Source organism: Culex quinquefasciatus, chromosome 1 (assembly GCF_015732765.1).
Source record: "Culex quinquefasciatus strain JHB chromosome 1, VPISU_Cqui_1.0_pri_paternal, whole genome shotgun sequence".
Lineage (NCBI taxonomy): Eukaryota > Metazoa > Arthropoda > Insecta > Diptera > Culicidae > Culex > Culex quinquefasciatus.
In genome coordinates this window covers 63,691,067-63,712,793 of record NC_051861.1, presented here as the reverse complement: position 1 = coordinate 63,712,793, position 21,727 = coordinate 63,691,067, and the positions used below count along the sequence as shown (strand labels likewise).

At 41.8% G+C, this 21,727-nt stretch overlaps 2 protein-coding genes and 1 long non-coding RNA gene across 3 annotated transcripts; 1 reads left to right on the top strand and 2 right to left on the bottom strand.

Annotated features, from left to right (window-relative positions):
• Positions 1 to 4,905: 4,905 nt before the first annotated feature.
• On the bottom strand, positions 4,906 to 5,356 carry LOC119766887. The gene is made up of 3 exons (XR_005277193.1): positions 5,298 to 5,356; positions 5,151 to 5,235; positions 4,906 to 5,062 (listed from the first exon to the last, which is right to left on the bottom strand). It is a non-coding gene; the product is annotated as an uncharacterized LOC119766887 (long non-coding RNA).
• Positions 5,357 to 16,330: 10,974 nt separating this feature from the next.
• LOC119770034 (60S ribosomal protein L23A-like) lies at positions 16,331 to 17,881 on the top strand. Its single transcript, XM_038264135.1, is given in 4 exon segments — positions 16,331 to 16,377; positions 17,131 to 17,398; positions 17,445 to 17,590; positions 17,592 to 17,881. Coding segments are annotated over 4 exon segments (555 nt in total). The 3' UTR covers positions 17,686 to 17,881.
• A 2,405-nt stretch (positions 17,882 to 20,286) lies between these two features.
• Positions 20,287 to 21,289, bottom strand: LOC119766875. Its single transcript, XM_038253171.1, has 2 exons — positions 21,085 to 21,289; positions 20,287 to 20,994 (listed from the first exon to the last, which is right to left on the bottom strand). The coding sequence occupies exons 1-2, from the start codon at positions 21,113 to 21,115 to the stop codon at positions 20,681 to 20,683; spliced, it is 345 nt and encodes a 114-aa protein (XP_038109099.1). The 5' UTR covers positions 21,116 to 21,289; the 3' UTR covers positions 20,287 to 20,680.
• Between the last annotated feature and the right edge of the window lie 438 nt (positions 21,290 to 21,727).

Sequence of the window (21,727 nt, the reverse complement as noted above, 5' to 3'; positions counted from 1 at the left end):
TGGTTTGACTTCACAATTTTATCTGATTCATTTCAACAGAAATGAAATCAACAATTTGAAACTTTTGGACAAAGTTCAGTTTTTGTTCCATGTACGGGTAAAGTGGGAGCATTTTAAGAAACATGGCGGTAATGGCCAGAATCTGACCCAGTGCCGGCGTTGCCAGGCATTCGGTCACAGTACTGATCATTGCGCCATGGTTCCAAAATGCATGGTTTGCGGGGATTCTTCTCACGACAAGGACAATTGTCCCGTGAAAGAAGTCACCCAATTTAAATGTGCAAATTGTGGTGGAAATCACAAATCAAATTTCTGGGATTGCCCCATCAAAAAAAAAGGTTTTGGATTCTCGTGCTAAGCATCAGCCGAAATCCAAACCGAAATTTTCTCAAAGTCAGGTTGTATCTGCATCTTTAAATCAAACGTTCGTGCTGTCTCACTCGAACAATTCTAGAAATACCCCTACCGTGGAAAAGTTAGGTAACAACAATGGCATTTCTTATGCTAACGTCGTTTCGGGTTCATCCACGAATTTTAAATCCTCTACCAATCTTTCTGAAATTGGGCAGGTACCTCAAATCTCATTTGAAAATTTTTCTGCTGGCAACGCTTTGGGATCTTCTGATCTCGGCGATGTTACGTTTGAAAAAATGACTTTTTTTGCGAAACTCACTGTTTGGTTTGATTCAAACAATGAGTAATGCTACATCCATGATGGAAGCAATCCAGATTGGATTAAAATTTGCGAATGATGTTGTTCTTACCCTGAAGTTTAATCATGGATCTAAGTAATTCCATCAATATTATGAATTTTAATGCTCGCTCTTTAAAAGCGAAAGAAAATGAATTTAACTTTTTACGAGTTCATAACGTGCATGTTGCTGTTATAACCGAAACATTTTTTAAAAACTGGCACTTATTTGAAAAGTGATCCAGATTATAAAGTTATAACTAATAACCGAATGAATCGAAATGGCGGTGGAGTTGCAATAGTTATCCACCGTAGTATGACTTATAGCACGTTACGTGACTTTAAGTTAAAAGTTATTGAAAGTTTGGGCATTGAACTTGAAACTTCTTTTGGGAAAATTATGATTGCAGCTGCATATTTGCCTTTCCAATGCACTGGGGAAAATAAAAATTATTTCAAAGGGGATTTGAATAAACTTACTCGGCATAGATCTCGATTTTTGATCATCGGTGATTTTAATGCCAAACACCAATCTTGGAATAATTCAAAAGTAAATTCCAATGGTAAAATTCTGTTCAGAGATTGCACTTCTGGTCTTTATTCGGTTTTATACCCGAATGGGCCAACTTGCTTTTCTTCTGTTAGAAATCCATCAACAATTGATTTGGTGTTGACAAATCAAAGTCAGTATTGTGGTCCTTTAGTGACTCATGCTGATTTTGATTCTGATCATCTTTAGTAACTTTTTCATTTTCTCATGAAGCAGTTACCAGACCCAATAGTTCTGTGTTTAATTACCACAAAGCTAATTGGGACAGGTATCAGCATCATATTGAGAATAATTTAAATCATGATTTTGTTTTAGAAACCAAAGCTGATATTGATTCAGCCTTGGAATCTTTAACTAATGCAATTTTGGATGCTAGGAATATTGCTATTCCTAAAGTCCAAGTCAAATTTGATTCTCCCATTATTGCTGACGATCTTCAGCTTCTGATTCGTCTGAAAAATGTTCGCCGAAGACAGTATCAACGTTCTCGTGATCCTGCACTGAAGCGAATTCAAAAAGATTTGCAAAAGGTTATTGACCACAGATTCACTCTCCTGCGAAATGAAAAGTTCGCAAGAGATGTCGAACAAATTAAACCTTATTCCAAACCTTTTTGGAAACTTTCAAAGGTTCTTAAGAAACCTCAAAAACCCATCCCTTCTTTAAAAGATGGTGATAATATTCTATTAACTAATGGGGAAAAAGCTCAAAAACTTGCTCAGCAGTTTGAGAGTGCTCATAATTTCAACTTGAATGTTTTGAGTCCTATTGAAAATCAAATTTCAATAGAATTTCAGAATATTGTTGAACAAGAATTTTCATCAGATGAAGTTTTTAATACGGATCTGAATGAAATAAAATCTATTATCAAAAAATTTAAAAATATGAAAGCCCCTGGTGAGGATGGCATTTTTTACATTTTAATTAAAAAATTACCAGAAGCAACTTTAAGTTGCTTGGTCAAAATTTTCAACAAATGTTTTGATTTGGCATATTTTCCCAGTAGTTGGAAAAATGCCAAAGTAATTCCGATTTTGAAACCGGATAAAATCCTGCTGAAGCCTCAAGCTATCGGCCCATTAGTTTGCTTTCATCTATTAGTAAATTATTCGAAAGAATAATTCTTAATAGAATGATGACGCACATTAATGAAAATTCAATTTTCGCTGATGAGCAGTTTGAATTTCGCCTTGGGCATTCAACTACTCATCAGTTGTTGAGAGTTTCAAATTTAATTCGAAGCAACAAATCTGAGGGCTATTCTACTGGCGCTGCTCTTCTAGACATAGAAAAAGCATTTGACAGTGTTTGGCATAAAGGTTTGATTGCGAAATTGAAAAGGTTTAATTTTCCGATTTATATCGTGAAAATTATTCAAAATTATTTGACGGATCGTACTCTGCAGGTATGTTATCAGAATAGCAAATCTGATCAACTACCTGTACGTGCTGGCGTCCCTCAAGGAAGCATTTTGGGTCCAATTTTATACAATATTTTTACTTCTGACTTGCCTGATTTGCCCCCAGGATGTCAGAAATCACTTTTTGCTGATGACACAAGCATCTCCGCCAAAGGCAGAAGCCTTCGTGTCATCACAAGAAGATTACAAAAAAGCTTGGATATTTTCAATTCTTATTTGAAAGAATGGAAAATTACTCCAAATGCTGCAAAACTCAACTTATTATTTTCCCTCACAAACCAAGGGCTGATTTTCTTAAACCAAAAGTCATCACATTATAAAGATGAATGAGGTAAATTTAAAGTGGCAGGATCAAGTGAAATATCTTGGACTTGGTTTTGACAAAAACCTTACTTACAAGGATCACATTGAAAGTATCCAGGTTAAATGTAACAAATATATTAAATGTTTGTATCCACTTATAAACAGGAATTCTAGACTTTGTCTCAAGAATAAACTGTTAATTTATAAACAAATTTTCAGACCTGCCATGCTTTATGCTGTGCCGATCTGGACAAGCTGTTGCTTAACCAGGAAGAAAAACTTCAGAGGATTCAGAACAAAATTCTGAAAATGATTCTGAAACTTCCTCCCTGGTTCAGCACCAGTGAACTTCATCAATTAGCCGAAGTTGACACTTTGGATGTTATGTCCAATAAGATAATTGATGCATTTCGACAAAAATCATTGCAGTCTTCAGCTGCATTGATCCGCTCTTTATATAGTTTATAAGTTAGTTTTAAGGTATCCCTTTTCCCTTTTGTACATGTAGGACCTCCTACATTTGAAATCACTGAATAGCGAAAGCTACAATATTTCATGAATAAATGAAAGTTGCTAGTATTTAAAATTGAGGTGAAAAGTCATCGTTTGTGTTTGGACACTCAATAATATTTTAACTGAATGAATGTACATGGAAAAGAAATTTGAATAAATATAAATTAAAAAAAAAAAAAAAACCACTTACACCACACTACAACAGTTTTGATGGGGCGAAGCGTATCAGTGTAAGCGAGGCTGATGTCCACCAGTTTCCTGCGGGCGCATTTGAATACGTCACAAAGGAAATGGTAGGGAAAATGGACTTGGGAAAACAATTGAGGGAAGTCGATTTGGGAAAATCGCTCTCTTCCAAACAGGCGTCCGAGTGGACAAGTCGTGCTCCCGCGAAGGGTCGTCAATCGCCCTTCCCATCGGCGGAACCAGGAGGTTTCCGCGAGCAGCTCGTCCATCTCGGATTGGTCGGCCTGGGTTGCGTAAACCCCGTGCTGGTAGCTTCCCACGTCTAATCCGTAATAGGACCACTGAGGCTGCCGATCAGCCAATGAGGGAAGACGCCTGCCCACCGGAACCAGCAACGCCCGCTGGTTGTCCATCATCCCGGCACGGAAGCCGGAAGAACCGACGCCGCCCAAGTAGGCCGGCGAACCACGCTGCATCTGGCGCCGAAGACCAGACTCGCAGCCAAGAACAAAGGGCCGCCGCATCCGTCAGCAACAACCCCCCCCCCCCTTGGGGCAGTTCCCGCCGCAGAGTGGAGGTTGGACGAACTCCTCTGCCGGCCCGCAATCGCCGGAGGCGAACCATCAGCTGAGCGGATCACGGTATGTTAGCCCTGAAAACCCACACTTTACACACCACACCCACACGAACAAAACCCCAAATAAAGTGTTGATGAAAAGTGGAAATCCTTCCGTGTTTTTCTGTTGTAACCGATCCTCCCTTGAATCACCTAGTAGTTTGCCGACCCTGGGACTACCCGGTCCGAGTCATGCTCTACGCTGTGCGAAGCCAGTACTTTCATGGTTTTGGGAATAACTTAGGGTAAGTGCCTCTGTTTTTGACTTTTCAAAAAGCAAAATAATCTAGAGATCTGTCCGCATCTTTTGCTTCTTGATTTTTGAAAATCCGTCAACAGGGAGCCGAGATACAGCTGTTTGAAGTTGGACTTCGCCTTTTTTCGCTAGCTTGGTAGTTCGCGGGATAATATTGAGGATGGTAGTTTAAGTGTTAATGGCGCTCCTTCTTGGGCGACTTAATTTTGCTGCAATGATTAGCAGTCAAAATGCATTTTTAATTCTGAAGTTAATTATTAAACTAATGTAAATGTGTCAGTGTTATAGTGTGTTATCCCCCCTGCTGTTGGCCAAACTGCATCCGTAGACTCCTTCAAATGGCCCGGTCTTCGTGACCCGTCGTCATTCCAGCATCCCACCGAAATGAACGGACCGCACCGGCTTCCAGCCGATTCTCCTGCTGCATCGCTCGTCCAGCGCTGCTTGATCCACTGCTGCAGAAATTGTACTCCTCCAGCCGCCATTTTGTTGAATATCTTGAAGTAATGTGGAAAAGAAAATAGGGCCTGGACATAGTCCAAAAGGGCCTTAGAAATCGAATCGTCAAACAATTGTCCCAAAAATCAACCCCAACGCTAACCACACGATCCTTACCGATCTCACATCATTCCGACGCTCACAGCATCGATGCCACTTTTGTAGGGCACTGGCCGCAGCCTAGCCTCGGTGACCACTCTCTCTCTAACTCAAAAGAAATTCTTCCGTTAGTAGTTATCACTAACTTCACAACGTTTCACACACCTGCACCGGACGCAGTTTCAAGCTGTCTTCTGCGACTTGTTCACTTTAATCAGCCTACAAGCTGCTTCCTGTCGAGCGAAAAGGATTTAGATTTAGGATTTTCACTTATTTTTCAGTACCGTCTCTTACGCTGGTCAGGCACTAGTTACGATGTAAAACTCCTTTTATTAAGCTTTGCACTATCTCACTGCGCGTTGTGAATAACTGTAAGTACGCGACTTGTCCTGCTTTGCGGTAAACCACCGACTGATACTGCTGCAGAGCCGGTCATCAGTCTATATTGGGTCATGGGTCATGTGTGTGGCGTGCGTATGTGCGTACATACTGATCGTTGTGTTGTGAGAGAGGACCGTGAGTGTATTTTCTTATTTTGTTATTTTGTTATTTTTATTTTATTGTCCATCCGACATTTATCTGTCTTAACGGACTGGGTGGTAAAAGCCCGTTCGAGTTGGATCGCTAAATTCGCCACTCTCGAATAGGCATAAAACCCACCGTCTTTTAAACATGGTCAATACATTTCACGAGATACAATATAAACTTAGATCTAAACAAAAATAGTACGGCGTAAGTTAGAAATAAAGGAATCTACAGACATCGAGTAATCAAATAAATCGTCAAAATCATTGAAAACGTCACACATCGCCCGGATAGGTTCCTGCTGTCCATATTGAGTACGATGAAAGTCTAGGCGGAGTGCGTTCCACGTTCTGAGCGGCCGCGGGATGACGTTGAAGTTGATCCTGGCGAGGATATTAGGAGCGTCGATGGCACCTAATAACAGTTTCCCGAAAGCCGCCCGTAAGAACTGCCTTCTCTTAGAAGTGTTTCTATCCCTAGAGCCTCGCAGCGCACTATGGGGTTTCAGGCGGCCATAAATCGAAAAACCGACATACTCTAATTATTTTTTTGGTATTTTTTTCGAAAATAAACATTCTAACTAAGAAAAATCCGGAGTTTGAAAGTTGTAGGTTCAATATTCACTGAATTGCAGACCTTCAAAGGCGAAAATGGTAAGAAAAAACATGTTTTTGACAAAAAAATGATTATTTTTCATAGTTGTACTGTGTAGCTGTTTATGTATTTTTTCCTGCATCATTATAAATATTCAGAAAGGTAATTGATTCAACTTTTCAATAACATTTTACAAAACACACTTTTATAGGCTAAAAAAATAATAAAAATCAAAAAGATGGATTTTTATTCAAAATTTAGTTTTTCAACTTTGTTAATGGAGTACTTTTTGTGTGCATTTGTGCGATCTGAAAATTTTGCAGCTTAAAATTTGAACCATGTCCTAACTTGTCTCCAAATTTCAAAGTGCACTTATGTGCACTTTTGAGTTATGCCATTTTGAACATTTTGATTCATGCAAGAAAATTAATGATTTCGCGTATACGCTTGGTTAAAATCACATTATTTACCTGCGGAGGCAGAAATGACGTACCTGCTATGTATGTTTTGAAATTGATTTGATATTCATGACTTTGTTGGTACCGTAAACTGGGGTGACTTTGATAGCCCGGGTGACTTTGATAGGTTTTCAAATGCCCGTCAAATTAATATTTAAACATTTTTGAGAATTTTGAGTATGTAAGCATTAAGGAAAGCTTATTATCGAACATATATGCAAAAATGTGACTGTTACATGGATGCATCAAAAATAGTGGCCAAATCAAATTTCTATCAATGTCACCCCGGGCTATCAAAGTCACCCCAGTTTACGGTACTTAGGTACGTTTAATAAAATTAGAAATTCCTATTCTAAGTATTTTACAGAAACGATTCGTCGAATATTCATTTCAGTTCGTTGTTGTGTTCTTTTGAAAGTATGGATAATAATACCGTAGTGTCCCTGTACGATATAACGAAGCACTATTCTGAAAACGTGAGAACTGCTTTCAGTATATTTGTAAGAATTACAACATTGCAGAACCATCACATGATCAACTCAGGAAAAACCCACAGAGGAAAAACTACGCATGCTGTTCTGTAGCTTCAAAACGAGGTATACAAAAGCCCATAGAAGAAGTTCATATTTTAAGTAATCTAAAGACAATCGGTTACATAGTGATTTTGATTTAGAAGAATTTATCGTGGAAAACGTGAATTTTGCAAGTGGATCAACCAAAAACGTGGACGAGAATCCATACAATGTTCCATAAAATAAACCGTCTAAAATTCTAAAACACCGCAAAAATCAAATTTTAATTGGAGGGGAAGGGGGGTTTCAAAGAGAGGTGGATTTAAACTCAAGAAAAGAGGAGGAGATTGAACGTAAATCAGAAACTTTAACATAGCATAAACCGCCATTCCGTGCATCAAATAGACAGAGCAAGAATATCAAAATTCACCACTTTAATGCATGTGGCCTCAAATGGGTCTAGCTCATTTCCCCGAATGACATTCCCCCGAATGCCATTTCCCCGAAAATCATATCCCCTAATTGACCACATTCCCGAATACTACTTCCCCTAATCAGCCACATCCCCGAATGCAATTTCCCCGAATATCATTTCCCCTAATCGGCTATATCCCCGAATGCCATTTCCCCTAATCGGCCATTTCCCCGAATGCCGTTTCCCCGAAGTGACACTTACGCCAGTTGCTGTTTATTTAAATTTAAATTTTGCCGATTTTTCATATCATCCTAATCCTAATCATCATTTTCGCTCAAGCCTTTTTCCATGACTAACAGTTATTTTCTTTCTCGATTTTACCGAACAAACAGCTTTTTCGGGTATGCTGTTGATTAAATGTTGTAAATTGGGTAGTAAAGCCCTTTGTAATTTTTTTATGAACAACGGTAAACACGACTAAAAACCATTTCTGATAACTTTTTTTTTATTTTTATGAAAAAAAAAGTTATTGACAAGACAACATTTTTTCGATGGATCAACTATGGTCCCCTTGGAACGAGCTGTCAAGTAGGAGCTTTTCTACCAAGAAGGGCCGTGAAGTGATTTTTTTTTAAATTGAATTAAAAATCCATTTTAAATCCTTTGCGGTCGTTCAAAGGGTCATTGTACTTGGAAAAAAAGCTTTATCGTTGTGAACAATAATATCACAAATTTAATTTTCATTTTAGGACCCAATTACAGTCCAGATTCGATTATCCGAAGTTTCGAATATCCGAAGTTCGATTATCCGAAGGTTTGTATGGGACTTCGGATAATCGAATTACGAACAACATTTTTGTTTTTTCTTTTTCTTGTTTTAAACATCAAATTTGAGTTCTGCAACCCCATTTTAGTCAAATTTGAATAGTTGATTGCCTATTAAATAATAAAATGCATTTTTTCAATATTTCAACACCGCCATATTGGCCGCCATCTTGGATTTAAAAGTTTTAATCCGAAGTTTCGATTATCCTAAGTGAATTTTTTTCCGAGGCCTTCGGATAATCGAGTCTGGACTGTACTAGATTTTTTTTTGTTCAACCGCATAATTACCTAGATGTTGTTTTTGAGAAATTTGTCTTTTTTCGAATTTTGTTCAAGAACTCAAAAATCGAACAAATAGGTACAAAAGGCTGGTACAAATTTTATTTAGAGTTTATGATGATTATACTCTTCGCCAAATCCCAAACCAGCAATGTGAATAAAATGATCAGTGTGAACGGGGTTCTGTACTACGAAAATCGCACGGTATGTTTTTTGAATCATAAAAGAAAACAAAACTTCTATTGCATTGTTATTATCATGTCTATAAGAAAAAAGTATTTGTTTTGAGAATATATAAAAAAAAGTCTGTAACAATATTCATTGTATTTGAATGAATATTATCAAACCTTTCAACACCCCTTCCCCCTAAAATGCTACGTCTGTTCTGAATGAAGCCAAAAAGAAAGTTGATCATTCAAGGCCAATACGAACCTTTCAAGAAATATTATAAGTAGTTTGATGTGTTAAAAATTGCCATCAATTTTTTTTCTTAAAAATGCTATTTCCCCGAACGCGGTCAAGCGGAAATGCCCGGTGCCCAGGAGCGCGCCCGGGGCACCGGGCATTTCCGCCTGACCGCGTTCGAAAATGGCATTCAGAAATGACTATTCAGGGATACGACTAATCGGGTAAGTGGCATTCGGGATTGTGGCCCATTCGGGAAAATGGCATTCGGGGATGTGGACGATTAGGGGAAATGGAAAATTCGGGTAAATGGAATTCGGGGAAATGACTATTAGGGGAAGTGTCTTTTCGGGGAAGTGGCATTCGGGGAAATGTCCCTTCGGTAATATGGGTTTCGGGGAAATGTCATAGATTCCTAAGTACAAACAACACAAAAAAGTCACAAAAAAGCAAAAAAATATTTTTGGCCGCTCGCTTATATGGAAATACCCCATAGTGCAGCGTTGTTCGTAGGATGGCGCTACAACTTGATCAGGCCATGAGTGGAAGCGCAATGCGAATCTTGTGAACTTCCTCTGTACCGACTCGATTCTAGTCACCCATTCATCAGTGTGCGGGCTCCAAGCCACCACAGCAGTCTCAAGGTGAGAACGAACGAGTGCGTAGTAAAGAGCTCGTAGGCAGGCAGGATCACGAAACTCGTTTGCAATCCGAAAAATGAACCCGAGATTGCGGTTTGCTTTGGAGATAACGGCGTTGTAGTGGGCGGAGAGGCTGAGCATTTCATCGAGGAGTATGCCAAGATCCTTAACGACGGTCGCCCTCTCCAGCGGTTGGTCTCCGATGGTGTAAGGCCAGCAGATGGGGTGTTTTTTGCGTGTGAAAGAGATAACACTACTCGACAAAACAAAACTTGTGTCAAGGGATTGACGATATCTCATCCGTTCCTGGAGAAAAGGCATCCCCGAATCCGATGCATTCGACAGAATTTGATTTTATGTCCACGCGGACTGATGCAAATCTGGTAAATTTTTAACATAAAAATCGAACAATTTAAAAAAAACCATGCGTCTCCTCCCAATTATATGAGCCATCTACAAGAATATGGAAGCGCCTGGTGCATAACCATTTCCTTTAAGCACAACGGAAACAACCAATACAAATGTATAAAAAAGTTGTCAAGTTCTCGGGGGGTCCACAGCTAGCATTTTTTGAACGATTATAAAAAATAAATATTAAAAGTTTAAAATTAATTTATTTAAAAAACATATTTTTTGATTTATTTGTTTACTCCGGGGTCAAAATCCGACGACCTCTTGCTTGTTACGGCGGTAGACTCGTAGATCTTAACTCCAGGAGTCCTTGGATGACCATGAACAACCCAACACATTCATACAGTAGTCTACCATATCCACTGATGCTATACGCACATGATCCGGGGTCAAAATCCGACGACCTCTTGCTTGTTACGGCGGTAGACTCGTAGATCTTAACTCCAGGGAGTCCTTGGATGACCATGAACATCCCAACACATTCATATAGTAGTCTACCATATCCATTGATGCTATACGCACATGATCCGGGGTCAAAATCTCACGACCTTTTGCTTGTTACGGCGGTAGACTCGTAGATCTTAACTCCAGGGAGTCCTTGGATGACCATGAACATCCCAACACATTCATATAGTAGTCTACCATATCCATTGATGCTATACGCACATGATCCGGGGTCAAAATCTCACGACCTTTTGCTTGTTACGGCGGTAGACTCGTAGATCTTAACTCCAGGGAGTCCTTGGATGACCATGAACATCCCAACACATTCATATAGTAGTCTACCATATCCACTGATGCTATACGCACATGATCCGGGGTCAAAATCTGACGACCTCTTGCTTGTTACGGCGGTAGACTCGTAGATCTTAACTCCAGGGAGTCCTTGGATGACCATGAACATCCAAACACATTCATATAGTAGTCTACCATATCCATTGATGCTATACGCACATGATCCGGGGTCAAAATCTCACGACCTTTTGCTTGTTACGGCGGTAGACTCGTAGATCTTAACTCCAGGGAGTCCTTGGATGACCATGAACATCCCAACACATTCATATAGTAGTCTACCATATCCATTGATGCTATACGCACATGATCCGGGGTCAAAATCTCACGACCTTTTGCTTGTTACGGCGGTAGACTCGTAGATCTTAACTCCAGGGAGTCCTTGGATGACCATGAACATCCCAACACATTCATATAGTAGTCTACCATATCCACTGATGCTATACGCACATGATCCGGGGTCAAAATCTGACGACCTCTTGCTTGTTACGGCGGTAGACTCGTAGATCTTAACTCCAGGGAGTCCTTGGATGACCATGAACATCCCAACACATTCATACAGTAGTCTACCATATGCACTGATGCTATACACACAAGATCCGGGGTCAAAATAAGACGACCTCTTGCTTGCTACGGCGGTAGACTCGTAGATCTTAACACCAGGGAGTCCTCGGATGACCATGGACATCCCAACACATTCATACAGTAGTCTACCATATCCACTGATGCTATACGCACATGATCCGGGGTCAAAATCCGACGACCTCTTGCTTGTTACGGCGGTAGACTCGTAGATCTTAACTCCAGGGAGTCCTTGGATGACCATGAACATCCCAACACATTCATACAGTAGTCTACCATATGCACTGATGCTATACACACAAGATCCGGGGTCAAAATAAGACGACCACTTGCTTGCTACGGCGGTAGACTCGTAGATCTTAACACCAGGGAGTCCTCGGATGACCATGGACATCCCAACACATTCATACAGTAGTCTACCATATCCACTGATGCTATACGCACAAGATCCGGGGTCAAAATAAGACGACCTATTGCTTGTTACGGCGGTAGACTCGTAGATCTTAACTCCAGGGAGTCCTTGGATGACCATGGACATCCCAACACATTCATATAGTAGTCTACCATATCCACTGATGCTATACGCACAAGATCCGGGGTCAAAATCCGACGACCTCTTGCTTGTTACGGCGGTAGACTCGTAGATCTTAACTCCAGGGAGTCCTTGGATGACCATGAACATCCCAACACATTCATATAGTAGTCTACCATATCCACTGATGATATACGCACATGATCCGGGGTCAAAATCCGACGACCTCTTGCTTGTTACGGCGGTAGACTCGTAGATCTTAACTCCAGGGAGTCCTTGGATGACCATGAACATCCCAACACATTCATACAGTAGTCTACCATATCCACTGATGCTATACGCACATGATCCGGGGTCAAAATCCGACAACCTCTTGCTTGTTACGGCGGTAGACTCGTAGATCTTAACTCCAGGGAGTCCTTGGATGACCATGAACATCCCAACACATTCATATAGTAGTCTACCATATCCATTGATGCTATACGCACATGATCCGGGGTCAAAATCTCACGACCTTTTGCTTGTTACGGCGGTAGACTCGTAGATCTTAACTCCAGGGAGTCCTTGGATGACCTTTAAGACCTTTAAGATACATAAAATTTTAGTAAACAAATAAATCAAAAATATGTTTTTAAATAAATTAATTTTAAACTTTTAATATTTATTTTTATAATCGTACAAAAATGCTAGCTGTGGACCCCCGAGAACTTGACAACTTTTTATACATTTGTATTGGTTGTTTCCGTTGTGCTTAAAGGAAATGGCTATGCACCAGGCGCTTCCATATTCTTGTAGATGGCTCATATAATTGGGAGGAGACGCATGGTTTTTTTAAATTGTTCGATTTTTATGTTAAAAATTTACCAGATTTGCATCAGTCCGCGTGGACATAAAATCAAATTCTGTCGAATGCATCGGATTCGGGGATGCCTTTTCTCTCAGGAACGGATGAGATATCGTCAATCCCTTGACACAAGTTTTGTTTTGTCGAGTAGTGTAATAGAACATTTAGAGAAACTTACTGACAACAAATTTGAATCACACCACTGAGTAAAAGACTCAATCAGCTGTTGGAGCACCCGGCAGTCGTCTACGTTGTGAATTGGCTGGTAAATCTTTAGGTCGTCGGCGTAGAGAATTCTGCTTCCGGGTGGGAGCACAAAGGTAACGTCGTTGTAGTAGACAGAGAAGAAGCTTGGTCCTATATTACTCCCTTGAGGAACGCCAGACGTCATACAGAACGGCACTGATTCGGAAGCACCGATTTTGACCGAGAGTGTTCTGCCAGTCAGGTACGATGCAACCCAGTTGACGACTTTGCATGAAACGCCGAGGTGGTCGAGCTTGGCGAGTAAGATGCGGTGGTCGATCCTGTCGAACGCAGCCTTAAGGTCGGTGTAAACAACATCCACTTGTCCTCCGCCTTCCATGTTTCGTTTGCAAAATGAGATGAAGTCGACTAAGTTTGTACTTGTCGAGCGTCCCGAAAAGAACCCGTGCTGTGCTGTTGAGATGTAACCCTTCGTTGCGTTTATCAGGAGCGTGTTTACGATGATTTCCATCAGTTTGGAACCGGCACAAAGAGATGTTATTCCCCGGTAATTGGAAACGTCCCGCATATCCCCTTTCTTGAAGATTGGGAACATGTACGATGATTTCCAGCAAATCGGGAAGGTTTCGGATTGTATGAACAGGTTGAAAATTCGCTGCAACGGTTTAGTGACGGCGACAGCACAGGATTTCAGCACAATTGATGGGATTCCGTCAGGTCCGGCAGACGATGAGGACTTCAGCTTTGCGATCGCCATTCGTACGTCCTCCTCCGTGATTGGTACAGCGCTCAGGTGAAGTGCGTCTGCGGGGACAGCGCGGAGTGCGCTGCGCACTTGATCCGGAGTTGCAGGCGAGGGACGAAATACACTCAAAAGTGCTGAGCGAACAAGTTGCACGTCTCCTCCGTGGAAGTGGAGTTAGCTTCGCCGAGGAACATTTTAGCTGGGAGCCCGGTTTCTTTGCGTTTCTCGTTCACAAAAGACCAGAAAAGTTTTGGATTACGTTTCAGATTCTCTTGAGTACGGCGAACATGGATTCCATAACGGTGTCTTTTGTAGTGCGTGTAACGTTTGCTGGCGAGACGGAAGGCGCGATGGGTTACAGGATTCCGTCTAGCTGAATACTTCCTCAAAGCAGCGGCACGCCGTCGTTTCAGTTTTTTCATGCGATCATTGGACCAGGGAGGTTTCCGAGGAGGTGCACGAGTTGGAACGTGATCTCTGAAGGCGGTTTTCAGTGTAGAGTTGAAGAATGCCACAGCTTCATCCACATTCTGCGTTTCATTGAGGGCATTCCAGTTTACTCCAAGAAGTGCGCGATTGAGGGCGGGAAAATCCGCCTTATAGAAGTTGTATGATCGGGTATCAGGTTCGTCGATGAACGGCACTGGCACCCTCAGCGAAACAGTTACCTCCAGTGGGGATGTGGCGGGTCGATTCTAAGCAGCGCTTCCGGGGCCTCAGCGACAGAGCAGTAGTTTACAGAATCGTCATCTATGAGCACCAAATCAAGTGTGCGATTTAAGTTATTGCTAACATCATTCAACTGTTTCATTCCAAGCAGTGCCATGCCGTCGAGTAGTGTAGAACTGGAAAGCGGATAAGATGCAGACGAAGAACTGGGGTGCGCGTGTCTCGAGTTGAATTTTGCCCAAGTTATTTTAGGTTGGTTGTAATCGCCGAGAAGCAGGTGCAAATCGTTCGGACGCATCGCTTCGGCCACAGCGGAGGCCGAGTTAAAGTGCGACTCAATAACTGCTGAATTTCTGGCAAGATCCGGGCTGATATAGACGGAGCCAACGTACAGCTTCTGATCTGCAACGCCATTGATGACAACCCAAAGCTGTTCGAGGCTGCTGGCATCCGTCGGAACAGGAAATTCCGTTGAATCAAACTTTTTCGAGACAGCGATGCAGATTCCACCGCCAGTTTTCTTTCCAGTGCGAACAGTGTCTCGATCGTTGCGGTAGACTACAAAGCCAGTCCCGAACAACTGGGGCGAGAAGATTTCATCGTCTAGCCAGGTCTCCGTAAGAACGATGACATCATAATCGCAATCGATCACAGCCAGGAACAGATCGTCGATTTTTGTACGAAGTCCCCTTACGTTTTGATAGTAGAAGCTCAGAGCGCGCTGCGTGTCCAACCGATTAGGAGCTTCGGCCGCTGATGTAGTCCTCAGGGAGGTACTGGAAACCAACAGATCATCAGCGCGGGACATATGTTCAAGAACGGGGTACTCGCCTGAGAGTTTCCGTTGGAAGACCCTCACGATGGCCGTACGCAGGTTCGGGACGGCTTTGCTGAGCGTTGACATGCGGCAGGACTGCGACGGGTCGTTCGGGGGCTTCCACAGGACTTTGTATCAGGCGTCCCGAGTGAAGTAGCGCGGCAGCGCGAGCGGGTGAATGTCTTCGGTCGGAGCTGGAATGCGGGTGATCGTAGACGAGAGAAAAGGTGTAATTTGGATCGGCCCTCAGGGTTCCTGATACCAGTCAACCGGTTCGTTGATGATCCATCCCACGTTGCGGAATTGATTGAGATTTCGCGGTAAATGTGGGTGTTCTTTGGAGTTGCGTGGGTTAGGGAAAGTGCTCCTTGACGCGTGCGACATGTTGAACACGTGTCATGTTAATGCTCCATCGGGAAATGGCGTTTTTTTGGTGTTACGCAGAACAAATGTTGCTTGGGACCAATATGGGTGCAAATCCCCTGGTTGACCCGCGACGAGATTGTCCACTCTCGCGGACGTTGCGTGCACGAAGTAGTGTGTTGGCCAATGTACGGATGCGTACGATAATTGTGGTGTTGTTCTGTTGTATGAGTGTAATGTAGTACAAATACCTACGGATTACAAGTATTTGCCCTTGTGGTTCTGTGTGGGGATAAGCGGTCGACGATTGGCAAACCTCATCAGATGAAGATCGTGGTCAGGTTACAACACCCCAGACCCAATGGCAATAAATAATCTTAAACCGTGGTTTTTGATTATTTATTGACACTGTTTATCGTCGTGCAACTTTAGTTATCAAAATTTCAAAATGTGTAGTAATGCTGGTGAATTTGTTGGGCAGTTTCTAAGAGAAAAATGATCATGTTAGAAAATCGCGAAAAGTGTAAGAATTTGTTCGTGCTGGTTCGAACTGATCTTTGACATGCCACAATCGCCGTCGCAATGGGGTACCCGCCGCGGCAAAATTTCTCGGAGATGGCGCTGTACGAGTAGTGGTAAAGAATTAAATTTTATATGGGGAAAATCAGTTTTTGGTAAAATTCTCAGAAACTATGTAACTGAGGAGTATCAAATTTCTCCTGGTTATAGAAAATAAAATTACCTATCACTACGTCTACTTTTTGGTACTAAGTTTTGCTTAAATTTCAAAATATTGAATTTTAAAGGATTTCCCCCATACATTTTTAAATCAGTTTAGCACTCACGTGACAGCCGTCGCCATGCTCATTTCTCTCCCGTTTCTCTCCCGCTCTTCCCAACTTTTTGACAACTTCTGTCAAAACAAAGTGTCAAACCGGTCAAACCACGTTTCTGTCTGTCTTTTTTTTTTAATCACGAGTCGGAAGTCCGCGGGCCAACCGTCCCAAAAGATAGAGGAAAAGCTTGCCGCTGCCGCAGTTGCTTCCGGCCCGGGTTAGAAGAAGGCCGCTTCGGAGAAGGAGCCAGCTACAAAGGAAAAACCGGCCGCCGCCCAGAAGAAGCCTCACGCAGAAAAATAAGGCATATTTGAATCAACAAAACGTTTTGTTCATTTGAAAATCATTATTTTTGCTGAATCAACGCTAAACGTCTAGGCAGCTTTTTCGAAACAACAAAAGACTTTTGTGGAATTGAGAAAATCAAGGTTTGTTTCAACGCAAAATCGGCGTTGATTATATTCAACAAAAATTTTGTTGATTCAAACCTCGTACAGGCTGATTCTACAAAACATTTTTCTGCGTGCTGCTGTTCCGTCTGCAAAGAAAGCCACTGAGGGAGGCACGAAGGCCCGACCGCTGCCCCAAGACCGAATCGGACAATACCTTTGTCACTGCTAAGAAGGGAACGGCTGCTGCTGTTGCCGGAAGTGGTACCGTTGCTACCAAAAAGGCTTCTGAGGCCGCCCGCCACCAAGGCCAAGAAGCCAGCCCCGGTGCCACTGGAGCAGCTGCCGGCAAGAAGAAGGCTGCCACCAAGGATGACAAAGCCATTAAGGCCAAGGTGCAGAAGGGTGCCGCCGCTCTGCTGAAGGCCAAGCGTACCAAGTCCAGGAGCGTTTGAAACTTTGCTGCGCAAGATCCGCACCACGGTCAAGTTCTGTCGACCGCGTACACTGAGTCTGTCTCACAACTCCAAGTTCCCGCACAAGACGATGCCGACCCGTAGCAGCATGAACGCGTACAACATCATCAAGCGCCCGCAGTTGACGGAAGCCACGATTCTTCTTCGAAGACAACAACACGCTGGTGTTTCTGATTCATCTACGCGCCAACAAACAGCACTTCAAGGCCGTGGTCAAGAAGCACACCCTGGTGTGACCGGACGACAAGAAGGCGTCTGGCTGAGTGATAGTTGGGACAGACGAACGTGATGACCGAGGACGATCCCAGTTTCTACGAGCCGAAGAGATCAAGTATACGGGCCTGTCGTACGGCCAGATCGTGGAGGAGAACTATTCGCATTTATTATTGCATTAAAAACAATTTGATAATCAAAGTGGGGTGAGGGTGGGGTCAGAAATGCTCGAATAGGGACCAGTTAGTTTTTACACGATTCCTTACAGCAAAAACTTGGAAAACTTGCTGTGAACATTTCTCCCGAAGACGGCCTTGCTAAGAGGATTTAAAGGACAGCAACCTTTCTGGCCAAGGCCCAAGTACTAGTTCCTTAACCATCAATCCTCACGAGATTTTAAAACGTCGCTCTCTAATCCCCAAATGGGACTACCCCTTTCGTTAAAGTAAACCCTGGCCGCTCTCTGAAAATCGTTTGGCCGAAATGTGTTCAGTTTGTTGAAGTTGATTAACGGTTCAGACATCTCATGAGATCTGTTTCGGTACCAGAACCCAAGTTGCCCATAAAAACCCCCCCTGACTGAGCGTATTTTCTAGTCTTTCACTCGACCTTCAGCTGTACACTGCACCCCTCAGCCACCCTAGGCAAATTTATTTTTTATTATGACTAGATGTCGACCTGTGACATTCCAACGACCAACGATCTATCTCAACGACCAACGATCTATCTCAACGACCAACGATTAATTCTTCAAAATCAGGAGCAAAACACATTCGACACTGTTCCTGCGCTCATTTTGCCTTCCTCACTGAGGTAAGGCTATAATCCTGCTCTGAAAATGAACTTTTTATTAAAAGCTCCTAGACCCACCTTCATGTATACCAGGGGTGCCCAAAGTATGGCCCGCGGGCCAAACGTGGCCCGCGATGTGATATTTTGTGGCCCGCGGACCCATTTTCAATGATCATGTAAAATGGCCCGTTGACCACTTGTAAAGTGATTTTATACTTTTTCAAAATTATGGTTTATTTTAAGTTTTTATATGCTAATCTTTTTTATTTTTTTGTTAATAAAAAGAAACTAATGGTTTATCAATATTTTGATCCCCACTTAAGGATACAAATAATTTGTTCAAAATATTTTATAATTAAAACAATTTCACACGTTTCAATATGAGTGAAGCTAGTAAATATCGTCAAAACTTTCATCAAACATTTTTAGAAATATAAAAAAAAAACGTTTAAGTTTGACTTAGGTAGAATTCTGTAATAGTTGCAAAAATAAAAGTTTTCTTTATTAATTTACAAGTCACCCTCAAACATACATTGCACTTCCTTAGGGATTCGAGCTCATTACAGTTAGATAACGAATCTGATTGACTATCAACTGATTCAGGCAGACAAGCAGACAGACAAGTTTGCAGCAAATATTTTACAAAGCTTTCGTCGATCAACCCACCCTCCACCATTATTAAAAATTGACTCAAAAACCGGGAGCATAAATGTATTTTCAAAAAACTTAAAAAAATGAAATTTAAGTGCATTTAGCTGAAATTAATGAAATATGCATTCCTTTGCATTTAAAATCATTTGAGCATGTTTGGGTTTATTAAAAATAATTTGAATTTTAGTGAATTTTCGATTAAATAAATAAATGTTGATTCGCTTTTTTTTGAAAAAAAATATTGCAGGTTAACTATACGAAAGCTTAAAACATTTTCTAAAAGTTGTTTTTCATTGAAATGTTCAAATTCTGGATCTCAACGATTGTTCATTAGCCACACTTAACTTATAGAAGAATTGTTCAACATGTAATGTCACAACAATTTTCGAAATATAAAAACAAAATTATTTTTTTTTGAAAACACAAGTACATTCAGCTAAGAACTTTTTTTTTCAAATACCAGAAACAACAATATTTAGCTCGTAGCTGGATTTTCTGGCATCTTCTCGGTCATTGGAAACGGTCGTGGATCTAGGTCTATCCACGACCGTTTCCAATGACCGTTTGGTTCCCATTTGGAGTGAAAAAATTCAATTTATAGAAAAAATATGGATTAACATTTTGCTTTTTTATCACTTCTCCGACATCAGGAATAATTGTTTGAACATGCTCGAAATTTTTTTATTCGGTCGGAAAAATATTATTTTTCTTGAAAAAACTTTCATTTTTAATCACATGATCACCCCTAATTCTGGCTCGATGCCGCCATCATGCGACCGCGTACTCCGTTTGTTTGTCAACAAAGCTGCAGCTGGATGGTGAGACGAAGTGAGGGGGGAAGAGATTTTGACATTTTTATGCCCGCGTCTGGCCCGCCGCCTATTTCGTCGGTCACTGAGCCGCCGGTCGTTTCCAGTGACCGAGTCCAGCTACCCACTCAGCGCGTTCCGTTTGAATTCCGTTTAGAATTCCGCTTGAGCGAAAAAAGTTCGATTCGAATTCTAAACAGTGTTCGTTTTAGATTCTAAAACGCATTCCGTTTCAAACGCAACAACCGGTTCCGTTTGAGTTTTCGCCGCAAATCGGTTCAAGCGGAATTCAAACGGAATCCAAACGGAATGGCCGTGTTGCCTTTGACAGTTGCTTCTTCTTCTTTTTCTTGTTTTTTATTGCTGGTTTTCTTTTTTGTTTTTGTTGAATCCACTTTAAATTGGGATTCGACCATAGAAATAGATTAAACTTTTTTATGATTTTACATTTTTTATTGTCCCTTTAACTAATCGTTCATTAAAACGCATCCCAACCCCGAGCCCGCTTTATTTTTTTTGTTTAGCAGAGTTAACATATTGCACAGATTTTTGTTCCTCTCGAGGCGGTTCACAACGACGTCATTCTTGGCGCACCGGTTGACACTTGTGATCTCTTGCCATCACCATCGCCGAGCAGCTCCAGTAGGTTGGCCAGATCAAAGCGGGAAGTCTTCAGGACCTCGACCTTAATGTGCGGTGGGTACACTTCCTGGCAAGCCTCGCGTGGGCGGAGTGTCCACGATCGGGAGCGTGCCCTTGTCGCTGATCACGAAGACATATTTTGAACCGGCTCGCAAGTATCTTGTCCCTTGTAGAGTGAAATCGGCAGCTCGTCTCGTTGATGGCAGCTGGCACGGACGTTCCTGTACCTTATCGTCGTTCTTGAGCTCGGCAATTGCAACTTCGATGCAGGACGCTTCCTGCTTCTCCAAGAACTCCTTGTTCTGAACCAGGTTTTTTCGAGGTACATCTCAATCAACTTTCCGGCATCCAGGAAGCCGCCTCTGATTGGCTGTTGCCATCTTGCGCCCTCGTTGGCCGGAACTGCTGCTGCTGCTAAGTTTGGCCGGGGAACTGGATCTGAAAGGAGGAGGGAATACAATGGGTAATGTTGATTATTGCACCAAGTCCACTCCGTTTCGAATTAAGTGAAGGAAATGTTCAACTCACCTTGGGAGGAGGAGGATACGCCATTTTCCATCACGTCGCGAAAACTTTGAAATTAGCTCCCACAACGACTTTTGCGGAAAGTTCAAGATCAAACATGTTTGACGTTTCTTAGAAAGCCGCCTCACAAATACACTCAAAGAAAAACCGCTTCGGCGAATCGCGGCGAAATGTCACCGAGGTTCCGTCTTACACCAGCAGGTGTCGCCCTTGTGCCAAAATGATCAAACGGAATTGAAACGGAGTCAACCGGAGATTCCGTTTAGAAAATTTCGAAACAATTTTCGAAGCGGAATTCGAAGCGGAATGAACCAGTCAAGCGGAGAACGGTTTGATTGGGTAGGTACTGATCGTACAATAATTTAAAAGCTAAAATTGAGCAAGAACCTGATAAATACCCAAATTTCAAAATAGAAAATGATTCAATTTACAAATTAATTTCTATGCGTTCACAAATCCATGATGGACGATTTGAGTGTAAAATTTTAGTTCCTCCAGATAAAATTAATCTATTAGTAACACAAGAACACGAACAACTCATGCATTTAGGGTTTGATAAAACTTTTGATAGAATTAGGTTTAGATATTATTGGCCGAAAATGAAGATTGATATTAAAAATATATTATCCAAATGTTCAAATTGTAA